We start from the raw sequence: 23,736 nt of genomic DNA, 5'->3' as shown, positions 1-23,736 counted from the left end.
GTCATTTTATACTTTAAAAGATGAGCAGAGAATTTATCATTATTTTTCTTCTCATAAACGATAGAAAGAAAGTTTGTTTTATCTTTTCCAAGATAAGTGGTGATGGATCAATGACCCTTGTATCAAGTTTAAAAAATCTTTACTATATCAACTAATGAAACTTTTCTTAATGATTTATGTACATCAAAATATTATTCAAGAACCATAGAGAGGTTTAGCGCCTTTCAAATTAGTTTTTGAATATTTTTTCTATTATTTTGATATTTTTGAATTAAAATATAAAATATATATATATAAATAATTCTAAATTGATAAAAAAATAAATAAATATAGCCACACCATATATCTCATGTATATTTGTCGGGTAAAAAAATAAATTTACCAAGCTAGACCATTCTTAAAAGATATAAGTGGATTTTTGAGTACTTATTTTGCCCTGAAATATTATCTAAAAATCATTAGATTTGAAGAATAGGGTTGGTTTCATACTTTTCAAGCTACGTCAGAAATTTTAAAGGTTTTTTATTGAATTTTAGATCTTAATTGTTCTATTCTTCCTTTTCTTTGTACTATTGGATTTAATTATTTTTAAAATCGACACTCGATCTTTTGAATACAACTATAAAAAACTTAAAGGGAGTGATCACTGACTGACAAAAATTGTCGTGATTTAAAAAGCGGTGTAGGCTGTGTTTTCAGATAAATCGCCCCAAATTTCTTCCACGGTATTAGAGGCGTGATGTAGAAGTATCAGAGGCGGTTACAATAAAAAGGAATAAAATGCCACTTTTACACTTGCACAAAACGACATCGGAAATATTCATGGGAAAGGGAACGCGGGTTGTTCTTTCGGATCATACTCAGCCACAATGAATGCCAGTTTGGTTGATTCTTTTGCTATTTGTATTGACCCTCTCTTTCTCCCGCTTTACTGGTTCGAGTCTTTGGACGTTCCATCTCCAAATCCCTCATCAATCTCCCTCACCCCCTTTCTCAACGGTCCGCCCTCTTTCCCCCTGTCCACGCCCTCCGTCGGCTGCAAATTACGGTGCTCCTTCATCTACCTCTGCGTTCGCGTCTTGCCCTACGGATCGCGTCGACGCTCCATCTCAGGTACTCTCCTCCTCCTCCTCCTCTCTCTGTCTCTGATGTTAAACCTTACATGTACACCAAACCCCTCCAAAACTGCCGCTGTCACCCTCCTATCTCTCTGCATCTCTTGTCCCGCCGATGTCTGCGCTGGTGGCCACAGTTTTCAGAGCGGCCGCTTCGGTGGTTTGCCTCATCTCTCTCGTGTCTTCCGGGAATGCTATTAATGGCCGTTCTACCTTCGCCAAGAAGTGGCTGCCTGTGGCTCTACCAGTGCTTGCATGTCGGGGGACTGCAAAAACCCTGCTTTATCTGGTTTAATTGGTTGTATGGTTCAAGAAAACGTGTCATCGGTCGGTTAAGCGAACCATGAGTCGTTCTTTCGAGTAGTATGGACAGTGATGAATTATTTGAAGCTTTAAAAAGCTTCCATGATATGCAAGTATGCATATTGCTGATAAACCATATCAGTCAAAGCTTCTACTAACTTTTTAATTGCTTCTTTGAAGTCTTGTTGTTTGCCTGTAGAATGGAGGGCATGTGTTTACCTTCTTATAGGCTCGTACTTGTTGTTTCTAATTCCAATAACACCTCGGTGAAATTTGCTGTTACCATGTCATCTACTAAAACCTATAAGCAGTTCCTCCATAGCCACATGATATTTTCAATTACAGAAAAGCAAGGTCATGGACATAGAGTTATGTCCCCCAAAACAAGGTTTCCACTCCATAACAGGTTCTGATGACTCTTGATGATACCACAATATCATACTTTCAATATCTTATTTTTTCTGTAGTTTCTGTCATAATCCACTTCATCTTATAAATGGCTCCTTCACACTTGCATGATAAGTTGAATGACCAAACTAAGGCCATGTGCAAAGAATGATGTGCTACATACTTGGTTTTAGTGGGTTGCAGATGCCTCTTAGACTAGCTGAGGACTCATCTTCCTTTTTTGATCATGTTTATCCAATAATTTAGTCTCAGTTTGATGAATAGAAGGTTCTCAACAGCTCAATCAAGAGCTAGATTCCCTCATGGAATATATTTTGAGAAGTCCTAAAACTCAGTTTGATGACTATAAGGTACTCAACAGCTCAATCAAGAGCTAGATTCCCTCGTGGAATATATTTTGAGGAGTCATAAATACGGTTGATAGCTTGACACCCTCTTAGTAGTTATTTATCTAGTCAGATTTTAGGTCTCTATGGGCTGTGGGCCTAGTGTTGGAGATCTTGGAGCCAATTTTAGGCTAGGAATACCTCTATTGCAAGTTTGTATTCCTGGATACCTTTTGGTATTCCAAATGATCTTGATCTCCATCTAAAGGTCAGCAAATCTGAGAAAAATCCGTTTGTTGTTGGTTTAATGTGAGTGTTCTTATACCACTCGTTGCCAAATTTGGTGCTATTCTTCATGGGTTCCTTTAAAGGCAATAAGCCCATCCAAGTGTTATGACTGGTATGCGGTGGACACTTTAAATTACATATTATGCTAAAGGGGTTTCAAACCCTACCACTAGGTGTAAAGCTCTTTAAAACCCAATGAAGTGCTAATATATCTTCTGATAACATTTCAAAGGGATAGGAGGCCTTCAAAAAGTAATGGTGGGATCAAATTGGTCTCAGGTTCTTTTAATGGGTTTTGAACTTAATCTAAGTCTTCTGAATTCCTCTTTCACTATTGAGGGTTGGGTTGGTAGTTCTTCACATTCGAAGCTAAGCCTAGAGAAACCCATTAGTGATGAGAACATCTTGGACATCTCATGCGACCTTTGTTGATTATTCATCAATTGAAAAGGAAGCTATGACATTATTGACTGTGAAGGTTGCCCTTGCCTCCTTGAAATGACTCTACGCCTGTTACCAATGACAGGGTATATTATTAACAAATAAAATTTCTTTTCTAAAGTGAAAATTGGGTTTATAGAGTTCAATTGCTTTTAGCTTAGTGAAAAGGTTGTTTATTTCCAATCCAATGTTATAAATTGGATGGGGAAATGGGAACATGTGATCCTGAATTATCTTGACACATTGAATGAGTAGATTAATTATCTAGGTGATCCAAGGTTCAGTAAATTTACGGTGTCCTTAAGTCAGCTAGGAGTCTTATCTTTACAACTTGTAAGAATGGATTTGCAACCAATTCTATCGACTGAAGGTTAATATCCTCAGTAAAATCAGGCAGTAGTTTTGTTACATATCTCATCGATCCCTTATAATTAAAGAGTACAACTGGTATAGGTGCTTCCATTGCAAACAGGAAAACTTTGACTTTGTGCTTACATGGATAGGACCAGAAAGCTTGCTACTCTACATGTTTTTCTTTGGACATCTGAGAAAGTGAAAACTTGTCTTTTGTCTGTATTTACTTTACTCTTTATAGAAATAAATCTTTCAACAGTTTTTTTCACTTTCTCTTGCTTCTTCTTTCCCTTTTTTTGTTTGTCCAAATGGTAAATTCATTCTTTATCTATCTTTGTATAACTGGCACATTCATTTAATGACAACTAATCTCTTGAGCCAGATGATGTATTATGTGACATGGAATACATAGAATGTCAAATGAATTACAGCTTTGATGAGACTTTTTGTGTAATTAATGTGGAACTCCTTCACAAAGCTGCGTCATTGCATAGGGCAATAGTTCTCTATGCATTCATGTGTTGGAAGGCTTCATGGTGTGTATTCTAGTGCTATTCCATTCCAAGAGTGAACTTGCTTGTAGCCAACTTCCAACAAAGAACCTTTTACTTTATTAACATTTTGTGCTACTTCTTAGTTTCCTCATGTATTCATTTTTCAAAAACCATTATTTTGCTCTTTTATTATATCTTAGAGGTTTTATATAATCTGTTCCATTGAATAAATTGCATTTTGACCTGTTGAAGTAAACATATTTTTCATATGTACATTGTTTTTCTAAAATGTTCCCAGTAATTTATCTTTGCTTTGGGTGCACTATTGATTATAAGAAGAAACTTCTGACAACTAACTACTTGGGATTACAATTCTGACAACTAACTACTGAGATTACAATTCAGGATCACCATACAGATGAGTGTCAATTTAGATCATCAGTTGCCTTTCAGAGTTAATCAAGAGGCTGAGTCTAAAAGCTTTATGATTGGCTACCGAAGTGCTTGGTTCCGTTGCAAGGTTAGATCTTGAAATAGTTTTGCATATTGGATTACAAGGTATATGTAAATGTTTTTTTTATAAGCAGCTTAAATAGTTTGATGTCCTAAGCATACATGCAGTTATATGCAATTAAGGACAATATCAAGCAAGCATTTGTCCATTTATACCACTTTAGGAGGCTTTTAAGGGAGAAGTCTTGTCTCTTGATGAAACCATCAAATACAGGAGTGAGATCTGCTACTACTGGTGGGCAGTTGGGGGACCCATATATGTCATCATCACCCACAACTTGCTAGCTGAGGTGAGAGATTGGCAGATACAACAGGCCCATGCCTACCTAGATTGGAGCACTACCTGTTGTGTTTTAGTTGCTTGGCTGATGCAAAGCAGAGCCACCCTCCTTTAGGTAGTTCTCTGTGGATGCACAAATCATTCTGTAGTTCTTAATTTAGGTTTTCTCTACCAAGGATTTAGATACTGGTATATTAATAATTGCAATGACCTTTTTGGGCTGTTATGATCAAGGATCACCGTTTCGGGTACCATACCCGTTTCGATGATCTGGTTGGACCGGTACATACCGGTCAGTACTGACATACTGTGTAGGTACACTAGTATGTACTAGTGTTTCGTAGAGGAAGAAAAAGGAGAAGAGGAAGGACGGCTGGAGGAAGAGGAGGAAGGAGGAAGGAGGAAGGAGGAAGAAGAAGAAGAAAGGAAGAAGACCAGATAGTGGAGGAAGAGGGAGAGGAGGCATATCCACGAAGTGATTAGGGCACAAGTCGTACATGGAGGTGGTGTATAGCGAAACCTTGCAAGTCACGGTGAGAAGTGAAGATCGTGACTGCATGAGAAGTGAAGGCATCAGTGAGTGAGAAGTGGAGGTTGTGGTTGCATAAGAAGCGGAGGCATTGGTCATGGTGAGAAGCGGAGATCATGACTGCATGAGAAGTGAAGGCATCTGTGAGTGAGAAGTTGCGGTGAGAAGTGGAGTTTGTGGCTGCGTAAGAAGCGGAGGCGCCAGTCGCGGTGAGAAGCGGAGGTAGGTCGTAGCTGCGTGAGAAGCGGAGGTGTTAGTCATGGTGAGAAGTGGAGGTTGCGGCGATGTGCAAAGCTGCTTGAGAAGCATATTAGGGTTAGAAGTTTTATTGATTTTATCTTAAATTTGCTTTTTAATTTATTTTCTTATGAATATACTCATAATCCATATCAAATAGCTGTTGGTGGCAATGAGAAAAATAATTCATCTTTTTTTTATTACTACAAGGGCAAAATTTCTTATCACTATTTGCTTTTAAAATTTTTACACTAAAGCATGAATTTGTGAGGATAAACAGAAAAGCAATTAATAGAGTATTCAGATTCAATTAAGTAGGTTTTATTTATCATGTAATTTTGAGGATAGTGATGTCTTTCATTAGAGAAAAAAACATATATTTCTTGAAGTTCATGTACCCTAATCGAAGAGATAGGATTATATGGAACAATAATCTATGCATGAAATTATAGAACATAAACTTTCCAAACATTTGTGTGGTCTACTTATCTGATACCTAATAATCACACAAGAAAAAGCTATCAAAATACAAACTTGTGTTTGTGGATTTGAGTTTTACTATGAGTAAGCTGAGTTTAGCTCTTATAGTCCTATTTGGTTATGGCTTGTTTCATCTGAGTTAATGGGCCAACTAAGTTACCTTGGTATCACATATAACTTTATGTGGATTGAGCCGTTGAGGTATAGTTTGATGGATTTGCATCCAAGTCTCATTATTGTTTGCTCTGATGAGACTTGTAAGTAATATGGTGGGATGCCATGTAGGTTTATGTTACAAAGAATAACTCGATAGCATGTTGCTTTTGGACTGTATTTGATGCTTTCACAAGGATTTTAAAGGGCTCAAGGCAGATTCTGAAACATCAATATACTTCAAAGTGTTTGCCTTACATTAATCTTGCATTTTATAAGTTGAAATTGATGCATTCTGAGGGGCGTATTTTTTTTTTTTTTTTTTTTTTTTCTAATTTTGGTGTTGTGTAATTGATTAAGCAGAAAAAATTATCATCTTATATTGTACAATATTTAACGTGCTTGTAAAATAAATAGTGCTGTTAGAGGTGTTTGACCCTAAAAGGCCTATCAAGGTGTTAAGTTAGGCGCTAAAAGGCATCAAGGTTCCAAAATGCCTATCACCGCTAAGATATCATATGTCATTTATTTAACCATCTATAAGGCCTCAAAATGTTAAATTGTTCAAATTTAATAAAAAAGACAAAGCAAAAGAACATTAACATCAATAGTTCAAGAATAATTAACAAACAATATTTAACATTTTACATTACTACTAAAGCTAAAGTCAAAAAAAGAAAGTGCAAGGATTTAGGTAATATTACATGAATTAAAGATGAAGATCAAAGAATACTTGTTAACTTTAACGATAGATAATAGTGCTAGATTTGATAATCATAGTTTTGTTTGAAAAATTAAAGGTAGTGATATAAAAAAAATGTCTTAAAAAAGATGAAAATCGCTAAGAGTGTGGGACCTAGTAAGATCTCTATTGAGATTTGAAAAAGTTTAGTAGACCAAGGTAAGTAATTTATTTAACAAAATTTTGAGAATTAGAAAGACACCACATGAAGGGAGGAAGAACTTTTTAGTATTAATTTATATGAACAAGGATGACATGTTAGATTGTTCTAATTATAGAGAAATTAATATCATGAGTTACATTATGAAATTTAAAGAAAGAGTTATTGAAAATAGGATAAGATTTGAAATAAATATCTTTGAGGGCGGGTCTTGGTACCAAGGTTTGCCGTACCGAAGCGTATCGCCCGTATCGGGCGGTACGTACCGGTCCGACAGGTTATCGGTACGCGGACCGCCCGGTACCACTACAGTGCTACAGTACTATACTGTAGCACTGCTACAGTATAAAAATAAAAAAAAATATTTGGTACACCAGGGTGTACCGCTCGGTACGCCCTAATGTACCGCCCGGTACACCGGTACCGTATTGTACCGAGCCCGGGTCGAAACGTCGGTACGGTACGGTACGGTACAGCGAACCTTGTTTGGTACAATGATAAGATTGGTCCTTTATGACCTGGGAGACCAGCTTGAGTTATGAAAACATTATTTTTAAATATTTGAAGGTAAAGTTGCATACATTGATCATCCCTTAACCTTGTATTGGCAAGAACATCGTGTCTTGGGTGCATCTTTTTTATCAACAATAGAAGTTATTTATTTATTAAGACAATTAGTGAAGAAGTATAGAGAGAAAGATTTGCTTATGGCTTTTATTGATGTATAGAAAGCCTACAATGAGTTTTAAGAGATTTATTATTGTGGGATTTTTGAATAGAAAGGTGTATCCACACGTTATTAAGGAAATGTGTGATAATATAAAGTTATAAACTATAAGGAATTGTCTAGTAGTTTCCTATTAGGATAGGATTCGTATTAAGTCTATACTTTCTTCTATTGATAATGGATGGAGTTCAAGGATTGAAACTTCGTACCGTACCGAAGTTTCGAGCTTTGCTTAGTACGGTGTACTGAGCGATACGCCTAATTAGGGGTAAAATCCTCCGAAAACACCTGAAAAATAGAAAAAAAGTTAGGATAGGGTTTTTATGTTAGAAAGAAATATAGTAATAGTATAAGTTTAGCAAAATCAATGTAAATTAGGTAAGAATAGTATCATATCTTTTTCGGGCTTTGAGAAATAGCCTTGTGCAAGGTTCGTATTTCAATCTATTACAGATTGTCTTTCTATAAATATTAAAATATCTACAGAAAAATCATTTGAATTGTTAGATTATTTTGTTACAATATAAGCTTTAAAATTCAAATGAATTAAATAATCACATATGTAGATATACTTGATTGTTGATTCTACCATCAAAACGAATGACAGGCCTTCACGGGTGGTGGATCAGGGTCCTCGATCTTATGCACCTGCATATCAATATGATATGTTTGATGGACTCAATTCTGAAATTGATCCTACGACATAGTGTATTGATACATCGTATGCTATTGGTGCATCAATATGGTGATTATCGTAGGTTGATCGTAGGTTGATCGTTATGAATCATATTTGTCTAAGACGGCTCTTGAGGCATGTATTGGTGAACATTAGAGCTTCTATTTCCACTACCGATCTGCTACTTCGTATCATACTGTTGCTTGGGGAAGTATGACCAACTATCATTGTACTGTTGTTAGCCGTATGATTCTCCATAATAGACGACTATGAATACGATGAGCTTCGTTCTGTGTCTACATCATGTAGGCTCTATCGCATCTGCTCAAATTCATCCATTGCCTTCCTCTTCTCCTTTCGCGTATAAACTTGACCAGTATCTTATCGAGTTTCATTATCTGAATCTTAGGTGGCATGTGTAAAATATTGCTCCTCGGTCCATGCACCACCCTTAAGTTGTGTAGACGAGACCAACGACTGTCCAGCGTCGCTGCCATCATCTGTTGAGGCACTACTGTCTGTGTTGCTGTCATGTCTTTGGACCGAGTAAGTTGTTGAATGCGATCGTGAAGGTGTCTTGTCGCTCGACTCGATTCTTTTCAACGATACGACTGATGCTACTTCCTTTCCCTTTTCCTTTGCATGCTGGGCGGACGATTGTGACTGTTGGGCGTCTGTAGTTTCTCGAGCAGTTTGACTCGATGTTGTTTGACTCTTGCCACGTTGTGATCGAGCGGGATTTTCCACCTGTTGGGGTTGTGCTTCTTCTTCTCCTTCTATTACCTCGATGATAAAACGTGAAGGACGTTGAGGATCTCTCATCTCATCAAGTAGAGGATCCTCTTTGTTCTCTACCGCTTCGACCCACTCTGACATCGGCTCTGAATCTTCGTTGTAGAATTGGAGGTCGTTGGGATCAATATCTGGTTCCTCTGGCTCTTTATCCAGGTTAGCACATCGTAACCTTAGTCGCATGTTATAATGGACATATACCAATTTCTTTAACCGTCTATATGATAGTTTGTTGTAGACCTTCGTGTGAATCAATATAAACGTTGATCAATTATGTTCGCAACTATTAGATGTCGCCGTTTGTGAAAGTACACAAACGGTAACCTTCCTTAATTGTGGTGCATCCCCTCTAAATTGTAGCCACCACTCGATTGCAAAAAGATATAAATAAGATTTTATTAGCATAACAAATAAACAAATAATTAACATAAAATATAATTGATAATCAATATGTGTAACTTTTCCTCACCAGGATCTATAGTGTAACGACATGATACGCTACAACGTCGGAGAATAAACCAACTATTTCTCGGAATAATCGACCCTCCATAACAGCATCGGTTGTATCAGTAGTGTTTGGCAAGAGTCGATATATAACATTTCGTAGTACCATTAGTAAATCATTTTACGTTTCGAGAGCATACCGGTATTGAATTGCCAAGTTTAGATAATACGCTATAAGACATAATTTTGTTAATATGATTTTTTATTATATAAAAAATAATAAATTAAATTATTCTGAATATGAATTTACTTGTATTATGGATATCTTGATCCATATAAACATCAGTTCGACGATCAATGATCCGTACGTATTGGTCGGCCTTAAAATCATCTTTCAATGCTTTCTTGACCTCCTCTCTTGCTGAAATCAACATATATTTAAGATACGACATCTTTGGACACTTGTCCATATCGACTTTACGGAGAACAATATAAAGTGGTTTCACACCTTTTATGATTTCAACCACGGTCTCTGAAAATCTAGAGGAAAGAATGGACTTTTCTATTTTCTTTCCATCGCTCAATCTTGAATATCTAGAATCAGACTACTCTAATGAGGTGACCATTGCCTTCAAGCCATGCCTTTCTTGCTGTAATAACTTTAATAAAATAAAATTGATAGCAAACTGAGTGACTCCAAGTTGGAGTATCTCACTGTTTACATACTTTTGCATTAAAGAGTGGGCCCAATGATGATTATATCTATGTAAGAGCTGCACATGGAGTCCAAAACAATATTTTTCTTTCTATCAATTACAAACCGACCTTCTTAAAATTCGCTCCATTGTCGGTTATTATATGGATAATATATTGTGGTGAGATCTCCTCTACTACGGTGCCCATCAAGTTCTCAATGTAGTCTGCATCTTGGATCTTTTCAGAAGCATTAACTAACTTATGAAACACCACCCTTCTATTGCAATAAACAAGGAAGTTGATGATACTCATTCTTGTTGGTCCTGTCCAACTGTCGCACATCAGTGTCACCTCATATTCGTCCCATTGCCTCTTGAAGGATTTGATCTAATCCTTCAGTTTTGCCACCTTCTCATCTAAGCTTATATGTCGTGAATCACCCTCGGTGGTGGAGATTGGATTCTCATGCCAGACTTTTGAATAGATGAGACTATGCTTTGATAATATGGACCTTGAGCTATGTTGGCTAGAATTATGTGGAAATTGAACCATTTTGAAATTATCTTCCCAATATCCCGCTTCTTTTCTTTTGTATATGCATCGTCAATTCGTGTTTATTTTGTTGTTTGTGGGGGATAGGCTTACGGATCAATATCAATATCTGGTGCAGACCTCCTGCCAAGACCTCTCATAAAACCATGAAGTCCACCATGCCTCATGCTACTAGTTTGGGCTACCTGTGGAGGAGCAGTTGGCTGCCTCATGTTGGTCGACCTCTGGATTCCCTACCACTACCATGCTCCAATTGTGAGTCAGGTCATCGATGCCTCATTGCTTCATCGACCATATACTGATGCTTCAATGATGCACGAATCCCAACTGTGAGATCCGAGTCGACTTTATCGCCACGACCCTCATACTGATCATAAACTGGTTGCTACGTAGCCCTACAGTATTCTTCCTCTACTCTTGCTTTCTTTTTTAATGTATCTTCCTTGGTTTGTTGTAGCTTGTTTTGAAATAATTTATGGATCTCTGTCGGAACCTTCTTACATTTTGTAACATCGGGATACCCGTTGGCCAAATGTATCTTCACCTAAGTTATTCGTCCACCCTTGCCAATGTAGTCACAATAAATACATTGACAATGATGACGGTTCCTATCTATCTTTCGGGCATGAACCCATACATGATCATATGATTGTTCCTTTGATGCCATGATATTATCAAATTAAAATCAAATAAGCTATAAAGTATAAACATTTTGAATTGACCTAATATCGATCAAAAACCACTAGCCGCAGCATACTTTTATTAAAATATAATTAATCCTATTTTACCATCATAAATATATGAAACACATAAAAAAATATTAAATACGTTATTTTGATCCAATATACATCAAATTATGATAAAATCATCATTAAATATACTAATCACACGATTAACATAGTTAATTATTCATTAATTACTTCTCTTTTAACATTATACACATGTCAAACACCCTAATAGATATTAAAAATATTGAATTATCCTAAAATCAATCAAATTTTGATTAAATCATCATTAAAATGACTAATTGCAGCATTAAATAACTTTAATAAAACCTAATTAAACTTATTTTACCATCATAAATATGTGAAACATATAAAAGAAATATTAAATACGTAGTTTTGATTCAATATACATCAAATTATTATGAAATCATCATTAAATATACTAATCACACGATTAACATAGTTAATTACCCATTAATTACTTTTCTTTCAATACTATAAATATATTAAACATCTTAATATGTATTAAAGATATTGAATTGATCCAAAATCGATCATATTTCGATTAAATCATCATTAAAATCACTAATTACAGTATTAAATAACTTTAATAAAACTTAATTAAACATATTTTTCCATCATAAATATCTTCCAATATTTAATATGTATGAAATATAAACATTTGACCTATTAAGTGTCTAATTTTGAATTAATCAATATTTAAACACACTAAATATAATATTAAAGATCTTAATTACTCTCTAATTAAAGAAAGAGAATACATACTTCTTGATTAAAAGGTTCTTCCTCTTAATCCTCCCAAATTAGTCTCGATTCAATTCACAAATCATTATTTTGTAGAGTTTAGGAGAGTGCAAATGTGAGAAAAAAAAGAATTTAATGTAATTTAAGAGAGTGAGAGTGAAATGGAGTGAAATATGGGGGAGGATGGGTTTAAAAACCCATGAGAAATGGCTCCAATGGTCATTGTGACCGTTGGAACACTGTTACATGTTGGTAACGATCGATTTCAATCGTTACCGACCTGTGTCGGGTGATAACGATTAAAATTTTGATTGTTACCGCCCAATATAGCCTCGTATTGTCAGATACGGGTTATATTCAGTGTTTCGCCTAGTAGCGGGCGGTCGCAGACCGGTACGTACCACTTGTACCGGGCGGTATTATTCGAAATTAAAAACATAAGGATGGACCTTCGTAGTGTATAAAATTTCGCTAATACCGCCCGTATCGGGCGGTACATATCGGTCCGTCAGCTGACCGGTACACGGACCGTCCGTTATCAGACGGAGAATATATATATATATATATAATATAAATATTTTTATAAAAGGCGACGTCACCCCGCATAGGAGAGGAAAAGGCGACGTCGCCTTTTATAAAAAAAAAAAAAAAAAATAAAAATAAATAAATATATATATATATATATCGAGCGATATATTGAATGGTATATTGCTTTATGTGCAGTATCGTACCGTACCGAGCGAACATTGAAACTCCGGTACGGTACGATATTTCAATCCTTGGTTTTAAGTTGAATTATATCAAAACTTAAGTTATGGAGGTAATTCTTAAATTTTAAATTTTTTAGATTAAATAGGATTGAAACCGAATATATATGATGTAATTTTAATCAAGGTTTGTAATTTTGGTTTATATTAGTGTATCGACGAATATGCCCAAAAAAAATAAAAAATAGCTCCAAAAATACTTGAAAAATAGAAAAAGTTAGATTAGGGTTTTAAGTTAGAAATAAATATAAATTTAGTATAATCTTAGCAAAAATAATCTAAATTAGGAAAGAGTAGTGACATATTTTTTTTGAGCTTTGAAGAGTAGCTTTGTGGTACATTCTAGACCGTCCTTTTGTTAATATTGAATCATCTATAAAGAAATTATTTGAATTGTTAGATACGAGTGAGAATGAGTTTGAGAGAGTTAAAGAGATTGAGAGAGCGATATGTGTTGAAAAAAGAGTGAGGAGGAAAGGGTTTAAAAACCCTTTCCTATTATTCAAACGGTCAATTTGATCGTTTGAAATTGGGCAATCTTAGCCCTTGATCGGTAATGGTCGAATTTCGATCGTTACCACCTAGTAGACCTCGTATCGCTCGATACAGGGTTAGGTTATAGTATCGCCCGGTAGATTGTGTACCGATCCCTTGTCGAATCGGTACATACTGCCTGTACCAAGCGGTACGCGTCGGTATTACGAATCATGATTTTAATAATACTAGGAATAGATTGGAGGATATAATTAAGTTGGATGGACAAGAAGTTTCATTAAACAAAATGAGTATCTTGGATCAATTATTCTACAAGATTGTGAGATTGCTGAAAAATTATTCATCGAGTAAAAAGAAGATGGTTAAAATGACTAGGACATCATAAGTTTTGTATGATATGATTAAAAAGAAAAGTTTTATTAGATAGTGCTAGGAAGCAACACATAAAGAGTTTGTGTTGCTTATATTAGAATGTTGAGATGGATATGTGGAGTTATTAGGAAAGATAAGAATTTGAAATGTTCTTATTCGTGAACCTTAGAAGACTTCAATAAAAATTATAAATAAAGATTTAAATACTCTTAACTTAATTAACATAGATAATATGGAGTTTTATTAGACAGTGTTAGGAAACAACACATAAATAGTTTGTGTTGCTTATATTAGAATGTTGAGATGAATATGTGGAGTTATCAAGAAAGATAGAAATATGAAATGTTCTTATTCGTGAACCATAAAAGACTTCAATAGAGACTATAAATAAAGATTTAAATACTCTTAACTTAACTAACACAAATATCAATAGCTGATTCAAAAATAGTTGGGACTGTACGAACTTGTTATTGTACAAGAAGGCCAAATGGGGGCTATCCGAGAGAGAAAGAAGAAGAGTAGGACAGAGGGTGTATTGGACAAAGTAGAGTTGTCAAAGGAACAAGTCAAGGGAGATAAGGATAGAGAGAAGGGTGAGGGAAAGAAGCCAAGGGGTGGGAGCTGTCGAGTGTAGCAACTCTATTGGGAAAAAGAAGAGAGCAATTAGTGGAGAGTAGGGGACCATTGAGGAGGCTTGACAGGGCCGGTGACTCTGCTAGGTAGAAGCAAAGAGTGGCACTATAGAGGATGGGAGGGGAGGTTTCATTAGGGCAATGAAGGAGGAGATAGAGGGAGAGTGACAACGAGAGGGAGGGGGTTGTTATAGACATTGTTTTCAAAAGGCGCTTGGGCAAGGCGAGGCCCAAGCACCTCGCAGAACCTCCAGGCGAGGCGTTTCGATGAAGCATCGCTCGGGCACCTCGGGCGAATGCTCGAGTGAAGTTGGGTTGAGGTGCGAGCTTGGTAGAATTGTTTAGCACTAGTTAGAAACTTGTTTAGCATAGGTCTCTATTAGTAGAAATCATATTGTCATTTTTATTTTTATTATTATATTTATCAATCATAATATATGTTTTCTAAATTTTAATATTTTGGAGCGTTTTGCTTCACTTGTGCAGGCGCTTAGACGAGTGCCTAGTGCCGTGGGAGTTTTGGGATCTTAGCACCTTTTGGCACCTAGTGCTTTTAAAAACATTGGATTTATAGAGGCTCGGTTGGGGGCGATGTTCGCTGAGGAGGAGAGAGCATGACAGTGGGAGGGAAGGAGAGGGGAGGGGGAAAAGCAAGGAGGAGTGTTATTAGGAAGTCTTGGTACGGGATGACGAGGGAGGAGGAGAAAGAGGGAGAATGACAATGAGAATGAGGAAGAGGGGGAGGCACACTAATGAGATCGTGAGATAGAGAGATGCATTGCCGATTGGATAGAGGAGGATCATTGATTGGCTTACATGGACTTTGGCACGTGCCTTATGACACCACGTATGCTCACATCTTAAAAAAGTTCAATGGCACATGCTGACATGGGTTTGACCAAGGACTGACATCGGTTTGGTACCGAATACATCAAACCATGTTTTACATTATCATGCATGCCTTTTTGATGCATGCCATTCCATGGCATGTACATGTAGAACATGTACATCAAAACATGTCAACAAGGTCAGCAGAATTGGTTGCCTGCAAGATTCAGATGATAAATTGCTGCATTGTGCTATACTGCTATTCACCTCCATGATTAGTGTACGAAATAGTCTTGTTCTGATGGAAATTTTTGAAAATTCAAATCAATAGATAATTTTTCTGAATGGCCTTTGAAAGTGTGTTTCATTTAAAACTGGTGAAACTTGATCTTAATTATGAAAATCATCATGTTTACCTGTTAGGATCAAGAGCGGCACTAAGAGAGAGGGGGGTGGGGGGATTAGTGCAACGGAAAAATTGTAGCGGAAAAATTACGTCGGTTTGAAAATCTTCGTACGATAAAATCCGATTCTGACGAAAACCGTTTTGTTTTTCTTGAATGAGTAGAGAAGAGGGGATTGGATAGTTTGTAATAAAGTAAAGTTGAATGCAATAAAGAGATTAAGCAGTAAGGAATGAATACACCGAGATTTATAGTGGTTCGGTCCGGTGATTTAAAAAACGCTAGGCTCCATGGTCCAAAAACGCCCGAGGCGCTAGGCGCTCGCCCGAGCAAAATGAGGCGTTAAAAATTAATAATATTAAAATTAATAGTATTAAAATCAAAATAATAGTGTTAAACTGTATACAGTTAACAGTATATAGTATAACAGTATACTATATACTTTTAACAATATACTGTATACTGTTAACAGTATATTTTCGATTTTAAAAGAGGAGAAGCGAAAGAGAAGAGAAGAGTGTAAGGGAAGACCGAGGGTGCTGAGAAAAGCGGGAGCAGCAGCGGTAGCGGTAACGGCGATCGACGACAGTGGCAGCGGTAGCGGTAGTAGCGAGTGGGGGAGCGGCGAATGGCGACAAAGGCAGCGACAGCAGCAGCGGCTGCAGGAGCGACGAGCGGTGACAGTGGTAAAAGCGAGCAGCGGCAGTGGCAGCGAGAGCGGCAATAGTGGCAGCGGCAACAACAAGCAGCGGGAGCAGGAGCGGCTACAACGACAGCGAGCAGCGTGAACGGCGAGCACAGTTAGGGTTGGTTCGATTGAACCAACTAAAGCACCGAAGACCGAACCAGACCTAAACCGTTGGTTCGGTCGCTTGGTTTAACCCAGGCGCTCGCCCGAAGTGCCCGGGGCCTGGGCTCGGGCGAGCGCTTAGGCGGCGCCTCTTTGAAGCGCACCACCTAAAATTGAAGCGAGGCGCTTGGGCCTCGCCTTGCCTCGCCCGAGCGCCTAGGCGAGCGCCCGAGCGCCTTTTTAAATCATTGGTTCGGTCGTTGTGACCTACATCCACTTCCGATTCCTCCTCCTTTGGGGTCACCGACGTCTACCAATGGTCCTCTTTCAATAGGCGAAGACCAACCACCTCTTTACAACGCTTTCTCCTTTTCACGAGTTTAGGAGATAACCCTTACAAGTCTCACACATCTTCTTGGATGATTATAAAGCTAAAGAGAGGGAGGAGGACTCTTCTCACTTTTACAACACTTTTAACACCCCAACACTTCGAGTTTTTTTCACACTTTGATTGTACTTTGTTGCATTTTCATGCAGAAAAGGGTGGGGTATTTATAAGCCCCAGTGACTTTAAAATTGGAGCCTAGAAGTGTCTCATCCAGGGTTTTTGGGGTATTGGCGGTACCACCGCCTAACAGAGTCTCGGAGGTACCACCTGGCAATAATAACTGTCGGCGGTACCACCGCTCAGTCTGGGCGGTACCACTGCCCAGACTACCTGGGAGACCGTTCCCTGGGCGGTTCCATCGTCCACCACCAGACAAGGTCCAGTAACCTGGTTGGGCTTTGAATCCGGCCCAAACTAATCCAATTACGGGCCTAGTTGGCCCCTAACTGAGTTAGTGGGATTACCTCCCAAACCTAACCCTAATTATGTGCTAACTACGATTTTTAAGGCATACACTAAATGAAATAAGCCCGGTAAGTCTAGGTATCTTCCGGCGATCTTCCAGCGGACTTTCAACGATCTCTCAGCAATCTTCCAGCGGACTTCCGGCAAGCTCCTGGACTTCACGACGATCTTCTTGGCGAGTTTCGACGAGCTTCTTCTCGGTCAATTCCGGCAACATTTCTGACGAACCTTCTGACTTTCGATGAACTCTCAAACTCCTAACGAAATCTCGATCTTGACTCCGGCACTTCATTTTGCTTTTTTCCTTGATCGCTATCGTAGTTAATCCTGCACACTTTTCTCAACATTTAGATTTGATCAAATAATTTACCAATTGATTTCATCATAAAAATCCGAGATTCAACAATCTCTCCCTTTTTTCTGATGATAATAAATTGATGATGGAGTTAACCTTAACTACCCCTATCTATATGCCATACTTGAGAAAAGACACTCTTGAATTCAAGGCCTTTGAATTCAAGCATCAAACCGATAAGTTTTATGCATTTAAACTTATCGATATGCATATCATGATACCAATCATGATTTACCATCTCAAAATATGATACCATGTATTTCTCACAATACAAATGATGTCAAGGCATGACATCCATTCTTAAGTCTAATTTAGAATGATGATAGACAATCATCATTTTCAAGTATGATACAAATTTAAATATGAAATTTAGCAAGATTCAATTTTCGATAAAAGATGATAATTCATCATTCCGAGGCATGATATCAATTGTAAATAGCATGATAAATTACATACCTCATCATAATGATAGACATATATTATTTTGATACGAAATCAAGCATGATTTTAAGAATAAACATTTCAAGTATCCATGCCACATTACGATACATTTCAAGCATTCATGATACATTCCAATTATCTACGATGCATATGCAATACATTTTGATATGTTTCAAGTATTTGCAATTCCAATCATATTTCAAGCATTCAAGCATTTACGATAACTACTTTTGGATAAGCTAACTCTGTATGATAACTACTTTTGGATAAGCTAACATTTTTACTTTAGATGCGCAAAAGTTTTTTGGTTCTTCTTGAGATGTAGAGGTTTCTTTCTTCCTTTGCCATAAGGATAAGAAGAAGAGGAAGAAGGGTAAGGAAGGAATTCATCAAGAACTAAATTCATGAAAGGATTTGAACTAAGTCAAATGAAAATAAATGATTTTCATTGAATCAAGCTTCTAGTTCAACAAGGAGAAGGGATTCATGAAAAGGATCAAGATATCCATACAAAATCAAATCCCCATTCTTGCAAGTGATCATCACATACTAAAAATTTATAAAATTCTTCTTTCATGAGAAGAGTAAGGAAGAATTCATGGGAAAGAAATTCATGAATAAAACTTCGTAAATCAAATCCATTTCTCATTAAAAATTCGCAAGAGTGAAAACCGTTAGAGATGTATTTGTCAATGAATTCCACGAGTGAAGGGACTAAGTGTATCAAAAATCATTAAGTGATGGAGCAAGGGTATGAAGTAAATTTGATACCAAGTAAATTAATATTCCGGATTTCATGAAAGCTTTAAAAAAAATTGAGAAAGTACAACAAATTCATGCATTCGGACAATTTAACATCCCAAATTCTCTTCTAATGAAATCAAATTGTTCTTTATTTAAAGGTTTTGTAAAGATATCGACTAATTGATGTTTCATATCAATAAACTCTAAAGATATATCATGGTTATTAACATGATCTCTTATGAAATAATGCCTAATGTCAATATGTTTAGTTATAGAGTGTTGAATTGGATTTTTTGTTAAACATATTGCACTTGTGTTATCATATTTTATGGGAATATTCTTAAGGTGAATATTGTAATCTTCTAATGTATTTTTCATCCATACAACTTGTGCACAACATGCACCAGCTGTTATATACTCAACTTCAGTTATGGATAATGCAACCGAGTTTTGTTTCTTGGAAGACCAAGAAACAAGTGCATGACCTAAGAATTGACATGTTCTGGATGTGCTTTTTCTATCTTCTCTACATACAACAAAATCCGCATCAGCATAAGCAATTAATTCAAAGTCTTCGGATTTTGGATACCATAATCCTAGATTATGGGTTCCTTTAAAATATCTAAGAATTCTATTAATGACTTTAAGATGAGATAGCTTATGATTAGATTGAAATCACAAAGTCTTACGCTAAACATGATGTCCGGTCTAGTTGCGGTAAGGTATAGTAAACTTCCTATCATACCCCTATAAATTTTTTGATCAAAACTTTCTCCACTTTTGTTTATGTCTAACTTAGTGGAGGTACTCATAAGAGTATTGATAGCTTTTGAACTATCCATATTAAACCGTTTAAGCAATTATAATGCATATTTGGTTTGACTAAGAAAAATACCATTACTAAGTTGTTTGATTTGTAAGCCTAAAAAGAAAGTTAGTTCACCCATTAAACTCATCTCAAACTCTTGACTCATACTCTTAGCAAACGATTCGCATAAGGATTCATTTGTAGAACTAAAAATAATATCATCAACATAAATTTGAATAACAAGAAAGTCATTTTCAAAATTTTTAATAAACAATGTAGTATCGACCTTACCTTTAGAGAAATTATTTTGGATAAGAAAAGAGCTAAGTCTTTCAAACCAAGCCCTCGGGGCTTGTTTTAATTTATAGAGAGCTTTAGTTAATATAAACACATGATTAGGAAAAAAAGAGTTCTAAAATCCAGGTGGTTGTTCAACATACACTTCTTCGAAAATAAAGCCATTTAAGAAAGCACTTTTAACATCAATTTGAAATAACTTAAAATAATTACTACTAGCATAGGCAAAGAGCATCCTTATGACTTCTAATCTTGCCACAAGAGCGAAGGTTTCTTCATAATCGATACCTTCTTCTTGGTTAAAACTCTTGGCCACTAATCTAGCCTTGTTTCTAACCACGATATTAAATTCATCTTGCTTGTTTCTAAACACCAATTTAGTACCAATAACTACATGGTCATTTGGCCTCGGAACAAGCTTCTACACCTCGTTTCTCTTAAATTGGTTTAACTTTTCTTGCATTGCGATAACCCATGAATTATCTTTCAAGGCTTCGTCAATGCATTTTGGTTCAATTTGAGAAAGAAAAGTGGCGTTGACACAAAAATTTTTAAGAGAAGAATGAGTTTGAACCCCCTTTGATGTGTCTCCTATGATTAGCTCTTTAGGATGAATATCTATATACTTTTATTCCATGGGTAAGGATGTTTCGGAAGAAGATGTATCCAAGTTGCTAGTTGGAGGAGAGGGTTCATTTAAATTCAAAGCATCAAAATTAAGATCATCATCAAACTTATTTTTCTTAAATTCGGAGACTTCATTAAAGACAACATGAATAGACTCTTCTATGACTAAGATTCTTTTATTAAAGACACGAAAGACTTTTGAAATAGAAGAATAACCAAGAAAAATGCCTTCATCGGATTTTGCATCAAACTTTCCTAAGGCATCTTTTTCATTCAAGATAAAACATTTACAACTGAAAACTTTAAAGTATGAAACATTGAGTTTTTTGTCATTTCACAATTCATAAGGATTTTTGGAATGTAATGGTCTTATTAGAATCCTATTCATGACATAGAATATTGTATTAACGGCTTCGGCTCAAAAATATTTGGGTAGGCTATATTCGTTCAACATGGTTCTTGTCATTTCTTGTAAATTTTTATTTTTTCTTTCTACTATATTTTGTTGAGGATTTCTCGGAGTAGAGAAATTATGGTTGTATTCAAGGTTCGTAATTTTGTACCGTACTGGAGTTTCGACGTTAGCTCAGTACGGTACGATATTGTATTCCGAGCGGTATATTGTTCGATATATATATATATATATATATATATCTCAAGGTTCGTAATACCGTACCGGTGTTTCGACCTGGGCTCGGTACGGTATGGTACGATGTACCGAGCGGTACACCGAGGTGTATCGAGCGGTACACCTGATTTCAGTCCGTTAAACCCTCCGAAAATACCTGAAAATAAAAAAAAAGTTAGGATAGGATTTTCAAGTTACAAATAAATATAGTAATAGTATAAGTTTAGCAAAATCAATGTAAATTAGGTAAGAATAGTATCGCATATCTTTTTCGGGCTTTGAGGTAGTCTTGTTCGAGGTTCGTATTTCAGCTCGTTATAGATTGAAATATCTACAGAAAAATCATTTGAATTGTTAGACTATTTTGTTACAATATAAACTTTAAAATTTAAATGAATTAAATAATCACATATGTAGATATACCTGATTGTTGATTCTACCACCAAACGAACGACGGGCCTCCACGGGTGGTGGATCGGGGTCCTCGATCCGATACATCTGCATATCAATATGATACGTTTGTTGGATCCAATCATGAAATTGATCCCATGACATAGTGTATTGATACACCGTATGCCATTGATGCATCAATGTGGTGCTGATCGTAGACTGATCGTTATGAATTATATTTGTCCAATACAGCTCTTGAGACATATATCGGTGAATGTCAGAGCTTCTACTTTCGCTACTGATCTGTTGTTTTGTATCATACTGTTGTTCAGAGAAGGATAACCAACTATCACCATACTGTTGTTGCCCGTATGATTCTCCATAATACGATGACTGTGAATACGATGAGCCTCTTTTTGTGTCTATATCATGTATGCTCTGTCGCATTTGTTCATATTCATCCACTGCCTTCCCCTTCCCCTTCCCCTTCCGCGCATAAACTTGACCAGTACCTTGTCGAGTTCCATGATCTGAATCTTGAGTGACATGTGTAAAATATTGCTCCTCAGTCCATTCACCACCCTCAAGTTGTGTAGACGAGACTAACGACTGCCCGGCATCACCGCCATCATCTGTCGAGGTACTGCTGTCCGTGTTGCTGTCATGTCTCTAGACCAAGCGAGTTGCTGAATGTGATTGTGAAGGTGTCTCGTCGCCCGACTCGATTCTTTCCAATGATGCAACTGATGCTACTGCCTTCCCCTTTGCCTTTGCACGTTGGGCGGACGAGTGTGACCGTTCGGTGTCGGTAGTTCCTCGAGCAGTTTGACTCCTACCACGTTGTAATCGAGGGGGATTTTTCACCTGTTGAGGTTGTGCTTCTTCTATTGCCTTGGTGATAAAACGTAAAGGACGCTAATTATCTCCCGCCTCATCAAGTAGAGGATCCTCTTGGTTCTCTACTACTTCAACCCAATCTAACATTGGCTCTGAATCTTCGTTGTAGAATTGGAGGTCAATGGGATCATTATCTGGTTCCTTTGGCCTCCTTATCTAACTCAGCACATCGCAATTTTAGCCGCATGTTATAATGGACATATACTAGTTTCTTTAACCGTATGTAGGAGAGTCTGTTGCGAACCTTCGTATGAATCAATGCAAACGTTGACCAATTACGTTCACAATCACTAGATGTTGGTGTCTGTGAAAGTACACGAACGATAACCTTCCTTAAATGTGGCGCATCCCTTCCAAATTGTAGCCACCACTCGATTGCAAAAAGATATAAATAAGATTTTATTAGCACAACAAATAATTAACATTAAATATAATTGATAATCAATATGCATAACTTTTCCTCACCAGGATCCATAGTGTAACGACACGATACAGCTACAACTTCGAAGAATGAACCAATTGTTTCTCGAAATAATCGACCCTTCGTAAGAGCATCGGCTGCCTCAGTAATGTTTGGCAAGAGTCGATATATAACATTTCGTAGTGTCGTTAGAAAATTATTTTGCGTTCCGAGAGCATATCGATATTGAATTGTCGGGTTTAGATAATATACTGTAAAACATAATTTTGTTAGTATGAATTTTTATTATCTAAATAATAATAAATTAAATTATTCTGAATATAAATTTATCTACATTATGGATATCTTGATCCATATGAACTTCGGTCCGACGATCAATGATTCGTACGTTTTGGTCGGCCTTAAAATCATCTTTAAATGTTTTCCTGACCTCCTCTCTTGCTGAAATCAGTATATATTTAAGATACGACATCTGTGGACGCTTGTCCATATCGACCTTACGGAGGACAATATAAAGTGGTTCTACACCTTTTATGATTTCTGACGTAGTCTCCCAAAATCCAGAGGAAAGATTGAACTTTTCTATCTTCTTTCCATCGCTCAACTTCGAATATCTGGATTCAGACCACTCTTGTGAGGTAACCATTGCCTTCAAGCCATGCCTTTTTTGTTGTAATGACTTTAATGCAATAAAATTGGTTGCAAACCGAGTAATTCCAGGTCGAAGTATCTCACTGTTTACATACTTTTGGATTAAAGCGTGGACCCAATGATGATTATATATAAA

At 36.7% G+C, this 23,736-nt stretch overlaps 1 protein-coding gene across 3 annotated transcripts in view; it reads left to right on the top strand.

The window, feature by feature from the left end:
- The first annotated feature begins 764 nt into the window (after positions 1-764).
- The window catches only part of LOC135637704 (uncharacterized), a 65,019-nt gene continuing 42,047 nt past the window's right edge, over positions 765-23,736 (top strand). Inside the window, exons 1-2 of one of the 3 annotated variants that reach the window (XM_065150435.1) lie at positions 946-1,113; positions 4,135-4,249. In XM_065150435.1, coding sequence (XP_065006507.1) covers positions 4,148-4,249 — 102 coding nt within the window. In that variant the 5' untranslated portion in view covers positions 946-1,113; positions 4,135-4,147. Of the gene's footprint in view, positions 1,114-4,134; positions 4,250-23,736 lie in introns of all 3 variants that reach the window. The other 2 variants (XM_065150434.1, XM_065150433.1) reach the window with 2 other exon arrangements.

This window comes from Musa acuminata, chromosome BXJ3-5 (assembly GCF_036884655.1).
Source record: "Musa acuminata AAA Group cultivar baxijiao chromosome BXJ3-5, Cavendish_Baxijiao_AAA, whole genome shotgun sequence".
NCBI lineage: Eukaryota > Viridiplantae > Streptophyta > Magnoliopsida > Zingiberales > Musaceae > Musa > Musa acuminata.
The sequence above is the reverse complement of the archived record's forward strand: the minus strand, read 5'-3'. Positions and strand labels throughout refer to the sequence as shown.